Source organism: Patagioenas fasciata, chromosome 7 (genome assembly GCF_037038585.1).
Source record: "Patagioenas fasciata isolate bPatFas1 chromosome 7, bPatFas1.hap1, whole genome shotgun sequence".
NCBI lineage: Eukaryota > Metazoa > Chordata > Aves > Columbiformes > Columbidae > Patagioenas > Patagioenas fasciata.
The window spans coordinates 26582361-26594580 of NC_092526.1; the positions used below are offsets into that span (position 1 = coordinate 26582361).

General features: G+C 39.6%; 1 protein-coding gene across 1 annotated transcript in view; it reads left to right on the plus strand.

Moving 5' to 3' along the window:
• The window catches only part of ITGAV (integrin subunit alpha V), a 46093-nt gene that overhangs the window by 862 nt on the left and 33011 nt on the right, over window positions 1–12220 (plus strand). Inside the window, exon 2 of the mRNA XM_065841521.2 lies at window positions 4085–4212. Coding sequence (XP_065697593.1) covers window positions 4085–4212 — 128 coding nt within the window. The remainder of the gene's footprint in view (window positions 1–4084; window positions 4213–12220) is intronic.

Sequence of the window (12220 nt, forward strand, 5' to 3'; positions counted from 1 at the left end):
GGGAACACGGGCTCGGCTGCCTCTCCTCACCCTCCTGGGGTGGCTCTGGCTGCTGATGCTCTTTTACTGAGAAGCACATCTTGATTTCGTGCGGTCGGTCTGCTCTCTAACACAGCTTTGGATTTTCTGAATAGCCTTATCAGTCTGCAGTTTATGCAAATAATGGTGGCAATAAATACAGTGTAGAAAGCTGAAAGTATGGTATTTTGCTTCGTTATGTTTTCCACCTGAGGCTTTGTCCCGTGGAATTTCAGAAGTTCTGCTGTTCCTTTCCTGACTGCTCTGTGCAGGAGTGCTCCGGGTTGTGCTCTCTCTGTGCAGGTCACAAAGCTGCTGAGGAGTCCAGAGAAAAAAAAAGTTCCATATAAATGCCGTCCACATGTGCTTCCCGAATACCTTCTTTCACCTTAAGCGAAAATTAGGCAGTGAGCAGTAGCTGGTGTATTTGGACTTCTGAATAGTCTTGTTGCTAACTTCAAAATCCTGGTCTTGCCATAATGAATTAGCCTGCCTTTCTCAAGCGTGGGCTACATTAAGATCCAGGCTCTTGCCACCTTTTTCCTCTCCCATCCTATGAAAGGGCTGTAAAGCTGGGGAAGCTGCTGCCTTCTGTCATGCTGAGGGGATTTTTTTTCTCTCTCGCAATCTCTAGCTCCTAAAACTTTATAAACAAATTTTATAGCTATTGAGCAAGTTCTTTTGCAGCACATTAGCTAGCCTTGTTTGCATTTCTTTATTGCCTACAAATATTAGAAGTCATCCTGTCTTAACTTGCATGTATTGCAACATCTTTCAGCTATCTTAATCCTATAAGTCTTAGTACTAAAAGAAAAAAACTTCTAGTTATGTCCCTCCCTTTATTTTTAAGTCAGCATGTGTGGCTGCAGAATTATCAGGAGACTGGTAAATGCATGTAGTAAACTTCCTTGCTTTCTGATAAGGGATTATGTGACCCAGCTCTCACTGAAATCACTATTTGGAACCTTTCCATTATTTTTGTAATAGCTATTGACCTCAAAGTGCAGGGCCGGAAAATAAAAGAGTATTGTCTTTTTGTTTCTTTTGTTTTCCTTAAAAAAAACTAAACACAAAAAACCTTAAAACACTAGTGGTTTTCAGACAACATGGAAGACTCCTTTTTATTTTTAAAGGATTTTTTTCAATTTTAAGGTGTGCCTAGTAGTTAGTCTGTATCTGCTAAGCTAAACACCATTACTGAGCTTTATCTTAAATTTAAGCTCATAATTGAAACAAAACAAGTTAGACAACTCTTACGTTTACAGAAGCAGGCTCTAATGGTTTAAATCTTGCATTTATGCCTCGGGAGACTGATCTTTTGCTCCCTGAAATAGCCAGAAATACTGGTATGCAGTGTCCTTCAGACACAGGCCTGTGTCTTCCCCATCATTGAGGAAGGACCAACATACACTCCCCCAGACTGGAAGGCCTGTGGATTCCCTCGAGCTCTTGAAGGGGAAGGAAAGGTAGAATCATTGAATGTCTCGAGTTGGAAGTGACCCACAAGGATTGTCAAATCAGGTAGCGATGAACAGTGAGCTCAGCGATGTCTGCAGTTAAACATTGGGTAGAAAACCAAGTGAACTGTTTTGCAGCATGATTAGCAAAAGGTGTTCAGTAAAATGAGCCTTGTTATGTGGTTTCTGTTGAGTGTCGTGTGTGTCACTTGTTTCTTACACCTCTGTTGTTGCTTTGGTGAGTTTTTATTTATATCCTTAACATGAGTATGAGAGATTAAGTAAATTTACTTGATCTAAAGCTATTTGGATTGGCTAGCCTGACAACAAAGGAGTGGTGTTAGTTCTGGAATGCTCAGGCTGCTGTTTCATAGTCTATTTTGACCTGCTGGATACCAAAATAAAGCATATTTAGAAGTCCAGTGTGAAAAATCTATTCCAGGAGTCAGTGGTAGTCTTGTATCGCTATGTGGTGCTTGACAGAGGGCTTAAATGTAATACTAAGTGATTGAACATATCATAACTTTATTAAAAGGAACAAGGTTTCTCCCACACGCTATGTCTTAAAAGAATGGCATTTGATAGTCTGACTTTCCAGCACATAAGCACATGGAAATACCAGTTTCTCTTTACTGGCCCACGGCAAAGCACTGACAAGTGGTGGTTGTTGAAAGACCAGCACCTGTGTGCCGAGGATGTTAATGCTTTCCCAGTCGTGTCCACAGCGCTGTGCTGGGGCACGCGGTGGCATCAGGTAGGAGACAGGCAGGATCAAAGCATGGCTGGCTTATTCCCATGGAAAGAGGAGATTTCCCTCCGTTCCCCCTTGCCCAAAGTAGGCAGACTAGAGACCTCTTTGGTTTTAGGTGATTCATTGTGTTATTATAAGACCCATGACAAAAATCTGCTCTGTGGTGATAAAAATGCCTTTTTTTTTTTTTCATCTCTCTCTTTGGGAAAAGAGGTGACTAAACCTTTGTGGAATCCCACAATGATGCCTTTACTGGTAATCTGGTTAATAAACTTCATCACAAAGATTATCTTGAGAAATATTTAAAATATTAGAATTATGTATTTTTAAAAAACATTTAATTTGGGGGGCTTCTCAAGAAGCTAGTCATACAAGTGTAAAGTGGGAAGCAAGCTGCCACTTGTTTAATGGATTGTAATTATAATAATTAATATGTTTCCATACTTGGCATTATGATGTTTACTTTTAAGCATTTCTGTTATGCCCAGAGAGAATATTTTAAGTTGATTAAAGCATTTCAAATTCCTGTTCTTGGAATCTAGAGAGTCTATGAATGGCAGCTAAGGGTAACAAATGGACTGCCATCTAGCCTAGATTTTCTGTTGGGGTCCTCATCAGGAAGATTTTAAGGTTCTGCAAATTCAAACAAGTTGAAAACTAGTAGCCTGTGCTGGTTTTTATGCCTTGAGCTTTGAGGTGCTATGTGTTTACAGCTGGTATTTACATATGAAGAAATACAGAGTTAGCTTTGTACAGAAGTGAAGTCTGGAAGGTGACTGTGAAGAGCAGAACAAGTTCGATAAGTCTGGATCTGCCTACTTGTGGGCATTCTCTCCAACCAGTTTTGCAGCTTGTTCAGCTAACACAATTCCAAAACTAAATAACCATAATGCCTGATAGGGGATGGTGCGACTTGCTCTTGCAAGCTCTATTCTCTCTTAAACTGTCTACATTGAAACAACAGAGCAGATTCTGATGAAAAGAAGCATTTAGTTTTATGTCTTTTGTACATCTTTATCTAGATTTCAAATTGACTTCCTCAGGAAAGTGCTGATGAGTCAAGTGTGTCTCAGAGGTGCTGGAGTAATGAGAAGACATTAGTAACCTTGTTGGCAGATGCTAAGAAGCTTGCCTGGTCTGGTGCTTTATTCCGTCTGTTCTTTCTTTGCAACTTCTCAGTTTTACCACCTGCACAGGCATAATCTTGTGGCAGCTCCTGCTCAGAGTGCACTTGACGTGTGCATATAAGCAGAGATTTATGAAAGCACAACAGATCTTAATAAGAAAATTATTACTGTGTAATGAATATCACTGAGGGTTCGTTAATGTACAAACCTGTGGTTGACGGTCACTTGGGTACTTGGAGATTACTTTTAAAAGAGCGTTTGCTAATACTAGGCTGAGTCACCACTTAGTACCTTCTGAGCTCAGAAGCACTATTTTGTATATATATTGTTTCCATTTTTGTCTGATTTCCTTCAATTACCCTAATGTACAAAATTAACCAGAAATTATGCAAGCTGATGACTTGCTCAAATTACAGAAGTACGTGATTTCCTGTTCCACTGCATATGTACATATTTTTGAAAGGAGAAAAGACATGTAAAAGGTGTTTATGTCCTTTTAAACATAATTTTAAGTAGGACAGCATAATTTTATCTTCTTTTTGTTTTGTTTTGGTTTTTTCTTTCAGAAAAGAAGAACCGAAGACCTAAAACCTAATATTAATTTATCTGAAGCTCTGTGTAGTTCTAGTCAGGTTTAGATTTGAATGGGTAAGGGCTTTGCTTTATTAACTCTTCAGATGCCATAAAGTAACAACATCTGTGCCTTGTTTTATTTCTTCTTTTTACTGCAGGATATCTCTTCTAGTGGGAGCTCCAAAAGCCAACACCACCCAGCAGAACATCATAGAAGGAGGCCAGGTGCTCAAATGTAACTGGAATTCCAACAGAAATTGCCAGCCGATTGAATTTGACTCCACAGGTACCGTGTAGCTCTCTGTGCGGGGAGATGGGGCGTCTCTGCTCTGATCCTGGTGTGGGGGCGCAGAAAGACGGAGATTCACGGGGGGTTTTGACGGTCAGTGTGAGGGCAGCCGCTTCTGGACTGGTTGTGGCTGTGGTTTTTGGTTTTTTGTTTTTCTGGCTGTTTCTCATCTCCTGTCTTTGAGAATTCTGTTGTCCTTGGTATGTGTTGAAAGCCTGAGTGAGCACGCATTTTTCCTCTTCTGTTTTAACCTATTTATATTTTTTCTCTGTACTTCTCAGCAATCCTAAAACATTTAGCAACCTAATTCCCAATAAGCATAGGCTTATTGCCTATTAAAACATGGCATGTGAGGAATGATACTTTTTAATATCAGCAAAGGTGTAGTGTATGCAGTAATATTCGAAAGTTCAGTCTGAAACTGAAGTCTTCAAACTGTGGAGAAAAAACCTATTTTTCTTTTCAGACATAGCTTCATGGTATTTGTGGTACCCTTTTTTCCCCAAAAATAAGCCCTAGCATGATTTTTCAGGATTTTTGAGGATGCTTGAAATATAACCCCTACTCCAAAACTAAGTTAGTTCATAAAAAAGTAAATTTGAATGGTGTCCAGGCAGCTATACATGTAAAAAAGTAAAATTAATTGGCAATAGAATGCAGCAGGGCAGATGGACCCTTCACCATGAAAAGCAGACACCCCCAAAAGAATTGCACTCGACAGACCCCACGGGACCCAAAGCAATAAGGTTGGTGAGTGCCGGGCTCTCCCGCACAGACTGGGCAGTCCTGCTGGCGTTGTGGTACGTGGAAAAAGGAAACAGAGTCACAAGAAATTCACAATGGAATTCAGGCTGTGGAGAGTTATGGTGATGTTCCAGAATGTGATGACATGACCATATTTGAATAAATGTTAATTTTTTCCTCAAGAATAAATGTAGATTGTTGTTCATGGGAAAATAAGACATCCCCTGAAAATAAGCCCTAACGCATCTTTTGGAGCAAAAATCACTATAAGACCCTGTCTTATTTTTGGGGAAGCAGGGTAGCAGCACTCCAGGTGCCTGAGGTCAGAGGCATTACTTGCCCATTTCTGAAGTATGCTGAAGCTGAGCAGTAACAGTGCTGGCATTGAACATTTCTCTCCCTCTTCATGCTCTGGTGCACGGAGTGAAGTGCACAGGCTGTGGCAGGTCATGTGGTGTGCTATTCTGCTTCAGCCATTCGGTGCTGAATCCTCTTTTCCACAGCACGTTTCAGGCCAGTGGAAAAACCTTTCTGTGTCATGGGAGTGGATTAGCAAGACCCATATGGTAGGGCAGAGAAAGCACCTGTGCTTTTAAGGTCCAGTTGGTGAGAATTTGTTCTTGCCTCTGCTGGTATTTGGACTTGGAAGTGTAAAGGCAATTAGGTTTTTGCAGCCTTTGTAAATCACATGTGATACAGTGGAGAAGCTCTTCTTCCAGTTCCGTTGTCAAGGTATTCAGACTGCTGAAATCCCTGTATATTTTTTATGAAAACTATTTTGTTAACCGTTCTTTTGCAAAAAAAAAAAAATAAAAAATAGGGGTATGTAATGGTGCACACAAAACCCAAGTCATCGTCAGTCTCTTTACTTCTTCACTCTTCAGGTGTCTTCCTACCAGATTACTTGAGATCTTTAGTAAGCTGCAAAGTGTGACATTTTGCCTGCAAAAGTTGTTTTTAATTTTCTTTTTTTTTTTTTTTTTTCCTTTGGGCTTATCGCTTACTATGATACAAATGTGGATTTTGGTTGGTTGTTTTAAAGAAAGAATCTAGATATCCCTAATTAATAATCACCCCTAATGTAACAGCCAAAATCTTCTGGTAGGGAAAGATGATCCACCTGAGTAGGTTCTAGATGCACCTTCCAATTGGAATTACAGGGCATTTATCTGTTTAGACTGTGAACATTTGCAATAGGCTTTTCTATGCGCTGGGCAGAGTAAGTAGATACAGAGGCCACGCTGCTTTGCTGTGTGTCTGTGCATAAGGTATATGCTGCTGGGCAAACAGTGTTTTGCTTGTAATGGGCATGTTAATTGCTTGAAATTTAACAGTAAAAATAGCAGGTTATAATGGCTTAAGAAGGATTTCTTTTGGGCACATTTTAACTCATTCCAGCTTTGTGGCAATGAATTGGGAAATAATGCATTTGTCAATTATTCTCTGAGTGAAAAGGGGCATTGTATTTCAGCATAATAAAATAATAAATGCACTGAGAGAAAATAAAACGTCTTTTTCTTTGTGCGTAATACAATGGTTGATTCCCTACATTACGATGACAATGTCTTACTGCCAGCACAGCGTAGAGCCCAGTCCTGCCTGCCTCTGCCTCCTAAGGTGGCAGGTTTAGGGCAGACCTGTGATGCACTGTGCAGGAAATAGGAAACAGATTTGACCACTGATTTGTGGTACTGATGTGAAGGTGTTTCTTGTAGATGGCTTTACACAACCTCTGCAAGAGGTTCATCCAGCAGAACTTCAACGTTCATAACTCCAGAGCTATTGTTTAGCCCTGAAATACAAGTAAAAACTCTGCTCCCTCCAAGATTACTATTTAGCTATTTTGTTAATGGAAAAAACAGCACAAGTTCTGCATAATTAGTTAGATTAATTTCTTTGGAGTTCTTTTCTACTTATGCGCAGCTAGTGAGAAACCTGACCTGTGAAAGTAACGCGAACATTTGTAGTTGTGGTTTTTCTCTGTTTCCGTGTTGATGCCAAACTCCATGTGTGGAGTTGCAAAATGACAATTACTAGAAGGCATGTTCCAGTTCCTCCTCCTGCTTCCCTGTGCCAAATAGCAAAGATCCTGGACCAGGCCAAACTGCTGCGTCTTGCTCACAACATCTGTGAATGTAGCAGGGGAATGAAAGAAAGAGCAAGGCTTTTTCTGACCATGTGAGGTTGTGTTTGTCCACTCATCTTGTGGCAATATGACAAAAATGAGTAGGGCTTTACAGAGCTCCACCAAGGAAGGTTGTTTTTTTTTCCTCTCCCTATTATTATTATTTTTTCTTATTAAATGTTCCTTGTTTTTAGTTAAGTTTTCCTCCAGTTCTGTGTGTCCTTTTCTCTTCCCCACCCATACAAAGGCCGCACTGATGGTACAGAATTGAGTTTTATTTTCTAATGCTTGATTTTGGCTTAAATATTGTGTCGGCACAGAAGTGTGGTCATTGACACGAGACAAATGCAACAGCTTTTGTGTAGCCCAGGAGAGAAGGTCCTAGCTGCTTTATGTTCATATTTGGAAGAGGAGTTGTTCAAGCCCTTACCTTATATCAGCATTGCTTGTTACTTATGTTTACCCTCACCCCAGTGACTCTGGAGGAAAACGATAAGTCATTAAGCTGGTGGTTCCTAGTAGTGCCAAATTTACTGCTTTGTTTCTTCCTTCCTGTGCATGACAACTCAGTTCTTGCAGGAGGGGAGCTGGGCAGGAGGAGCCAATTCATGGAACCCGCATAGATCTCATGCTGAAAATATGTATATTTCCCTCCCTTTCATGCCCTCCCCATATGAAAAAAATCCCTCATTAAAACATGTATTACAATTTTTAAACTGCTGACCAGAAAAAAAAAATATTTCACTGTCCCTACACAGCATATTCTCTTGTTTACAACAGCAATATACTTGTGAAGGGGAAGGAGAGGTCTCCCAGCACAATGGTTACACTCATGTAAAAATACATGAGAGAATGTTCTGTATATATATGTGTGTGTGTGTTTCCGTGCATACTATACTGATTGGTTTTGATGTTCTGGTATACATAGTGGCTTTGGAAGGCAAAATGTTTATATCGCACATTAACACTTCCCAAATGTAAAGATGCTTCGCTGTGGGGCTGCTGAACATTTTAGCACTGACATCAGTTGGCTTTGATTTAACATAGTTATGACTATGTGAAAATTGCATAACAAACATGTGTGGTGGTAGAAAATGCCCTCAAATTCAGGGGTGCATATGGCTGTGCTGCATGTGCTTGTGTGTACATGGCCAGAAAGTATTTTCTCTTTTTTTTTTTTTTTTTTAAGGCTTTCAAGTAGTGTTAGGCCTGCATTTCAGGCTGCTTTTTGCTGTTAGAAGTACATAAAAGTTAAAAAGGAGTGAACTGCCACAGCGAGTTTCCTGATGTGCTCTTGCTGATCCTGTTGCAAAACTGAAATATGAAGCAGTGCTCATATTTGTTACTTTAACAGGTTATCCTGCAAATCTAGATAGAAATAGGTCTGATTAAAAAGTGCTGTGTAAGCAATGAACGTTTTTCTTGCCTTATTCCCGTTTACTTTGTTAATTCAGCAGTTAAATGTGCTGCTGTCACAAAACTAAAGTTCCTGGTATTTGTGTTCTTCTATATCTTGACTGCTTACTACAACTGCCACAGCGTTACCACAGTTTTCAGTTTGGGTTTTTTAAAATGTAAAATACTTGTGATTTTTTTCTCTCTGTCTCAGTTAACTTTCAGAACGTGTAGGAGGCTGTATTTTTTTCAGGGCAAGCACCAGAGGAAAGTTTACATTCTCAAGATAGCATATTCTTCAAACCTGTCTTAAGCATAAGTATTATCAGTAAATAATTTCCTTTGCAAGGTGTTTTACATTTCACACTAAAATTACCAAAAACTGCAAGTAATAGGTCAGGTGGGTAAATATTTGTCTTCATTCTTAACCCTTCTTTACACTGCATTATTTTGTGACCGGAAATTTATGTTAGTTTTTGTTTAATCCACAGCAATAGAGGAAGGTTCTGAATCTTCTAAAAAAGAAAGAACCTGGGAAAGCGAATGGTGGAAAACCTGCTCCTACAGCTTGCTGAGCCCTAGTACTGTTCTCTTGACAAGACTGGAGAGGTGGCTCCTCTCTTAGAAAGCTTAACCGTGTCTAGTGAGCACTTGGCTTTATCTGGCAACTGCTTAGCAGCTTTTTCCAGGGAAAACATATTTCTTGTGGGTAAACTGTAAAAGGAATGCTCTTAATATAGCACTCCCTTTTCTGTTTCAGATCAGTTTTGAGCCAGAGGTCCAAACCCATTAGTTTTAAAGACACATCTATTCTCCCTCCCCTTCCACAAGCCCTCACGCACTGTTAGAGCAAAGCTTGAACAGTTGGTACCAAGTATTACTGAAAGGATTTCCATAATCCTGTTCAGGGAAAATATTATTGAAGAGTTAATGGTTTTTCTGTGAGTTATATTTATTTTGTATAGCTGTCCATTTTTTGGTGTATATAATGAAACATGTTTTTTTCTGTGCAAGGGAAGGATCATTGAACCAGAAAACAAAACCAGTGATCAGAGGGGTGGTCAAATTGGCTTTTTAGGAAAATCAACAAATCATCTTTGTTTTGATGTATTTTATGGTTTAGCATACATGGAATAGCAGGGTGTATGCACTTAGCTAATTGTCTGACATCTAGATAAATACTTCTATTACTTAGCCATGGAATTGTAGAGAGCAGGATCATGGAATTTTCATTCTGACAAACAAAAAATTCTTTAGAGACCCATGTAACCAGTTGGAGTTAATCAGACCGTACACATGTTGGCAATATGTAGCAAATTAATGTAGACTAAATGAGCTTCCTATGTACTTATTTCCCAAAAGGAAACAATCTTCATAATTATTCATATTATTTTACTTTTCATGTTTGGAGTCCTAACTCTTCATCAGTCAAGAATGGTGGGAAGTGGGCTGGTGGAAATAGCATTTCTTCATAAAAATGTAACAAAGTGGGTTTGTGATTATAAAGTTTCTCTTACAAAAACCTGCCAGTATTTTAATGAAAACTTCCATTGAGAAATGTACTTACTTCTGTACAGGATGCTTGAAGCACAGATCTGTATCAGCACCAAAAAGTGCAGTACTGAGAATCTAGAATAATCTGATGAAATGCAGACAGCTCTACAAACTGTTACAGAGGAAAATATGCTCATAAACCAACTTTAAACTTCTATGCTAATGAACTGCAGATTTCTCAAGCACATTTCATTTTTAGCACAGAAAGATCTGCTTGCTCAGACAATGGGTTGTTTTGCTCTTCTGAGACACGGAGTGTAACAGCTCCATGCGCTGCTCAGTTGTCATTCTCTCTCTTGGTGAAAGCTTTCCCGACTGCTTTTCTTCTCTATATCAGGTCTGAAAACTTAGGAAACTTACAGAAAGTGTTGAATACTGAAAACTAAGAACATCTCAAATGTGCTGTGTGTTTATTGCTTTGGAAAAATAATTCAGTGTAGCCTCTGGAAGCATGAAGTTTTATCACTGGCAGTTGTACTCTCCCTCTTCTTGCCCCTACTCATTTGTTTTGACACACTAGGGTAATTTTAGAGAAACTGTGTGTTCTTAAATATTGTTGGATGAAATTATTTTAAGACCAGTTGTTTTGATCTGTGCTAAGAGAGGAGAAAGAAGCTTTTGAACTGGAAAATACTTATAAAACCTCTCCTGATTCCTCCCTATGTTTTCTTTTGTGTGTGTTGTGGTGGTTTTTGGGTTTTTTTGGTTGTTTTCTGTTTTGTTGTTTGGTTTTTTTTTTTTTCCTTCCCTCTATCCCCAAGTGGGTGATTCTAGACAATAGGAGTCTTTGTTTGGAAGCCTAAACCACCAGTTTGGCACAGCTTTATCTATCTGTGACCTATTTAGTTTGAAGCGGGTATTTTAGCTGCCCCTCGCAGCTTCGTGCTGTAGCATCGCACAGTGCAAGATCTGCTGATGGTGGGAAGTTGTGACTGGAGAGGGTGTCATGAGCTTATATTTGCCTTTGGGAGATTTTGATCATATGTGCAGACAAGTCAGTTGTTCATCAATCCATCTTTTCCAATTACAAAAGGAGGAGGTGGATAAGGAAATTTGGGATAGGGCAGTATTTTGTAAAAATAGCATGCTTTAATGAAGTACAGTTTTATTTTTAGCTGATTGTTTTTTATTGGTATTAGGGTGCAATCTGTATGGGAATTTCAATGTCAAAGGCTATTGATTAGGTCAACAGCAAAGCAATAAATCTTGTGAAGACCATTCATTCATTTGTAGTAAAGTGCATTGATTTTTATCTCACTAGATCCAGCATTACCTCAGTCCCATTGAAGTTTGGTTGTTATCCTTATCATGTGTGCTGGTTTAACTGAAGTCTGCATTGGGCTCTGGGTGCTGCTCTGAATGCAAAAGAGGGAGGCAAATGAATCAAACCTCCTCCGCGTGTTGTTGTAGCTGACAGTGGAAAAATGCTCATGCCGTTGTGATTAGGTAGATTCCTGCATGAATACTGTTGGCTCTGCGTGCGTGTAGCTGGAGCTCAACTGTATGACTAGTTGGAAAAAAATAAAATGCCTTACTTAAGTAAAGGGAAAAAGATGCTTTTGTTCCAGCACACTCCTCCAGGGAATGAAGGAGGGTTCTTACCTCAGGAGAGGGAAAGGGAGTAGTGGGAAGTTCCGCGTAGCAACACTGTGGCTGAACCAAGGTTGCTAAAGTATCAGCTGGCGCACAGCGTGGGGAGTTTCAAGTAGAGATAAGCTGGTGCTTGCTCTTGCTCCATTAACGAAGGTTGAAGTCACTGAGATTTTGGATGGAAGATAGCCAGCTTTGTACCACCCCAAGTTCTCATGTTACGAAAACGCAGCTTTTGTATATTTTATAAGTTTGTTTTTCTTTTGGCTGGCTGCATAAAGTTTCCCTTTGCCTAGAAGGGGCAACGTTGTTTACTTTGGATTGGCATCTTTACAAAAAGGTTTATTTTAATGGAAATTCTGTGAATTGAGACACTATTTAAATTTTACAGCTTCTGAAATATTTGCAGTATGACACTGAACCAGGCTTCATCAGGTCACTGCCTCTTGACTCATGATTATCTCAGCACAGTCTGGCACTCAGAGCAGGGGCAGATGTTTTAATTCCGATTTCTCATTACCATGCAAGCAGGCTACAAGTTACAACTCCATCCACTTACTCAACTGCAATCATTTTGTAGTAACACTGCTGTTTCTG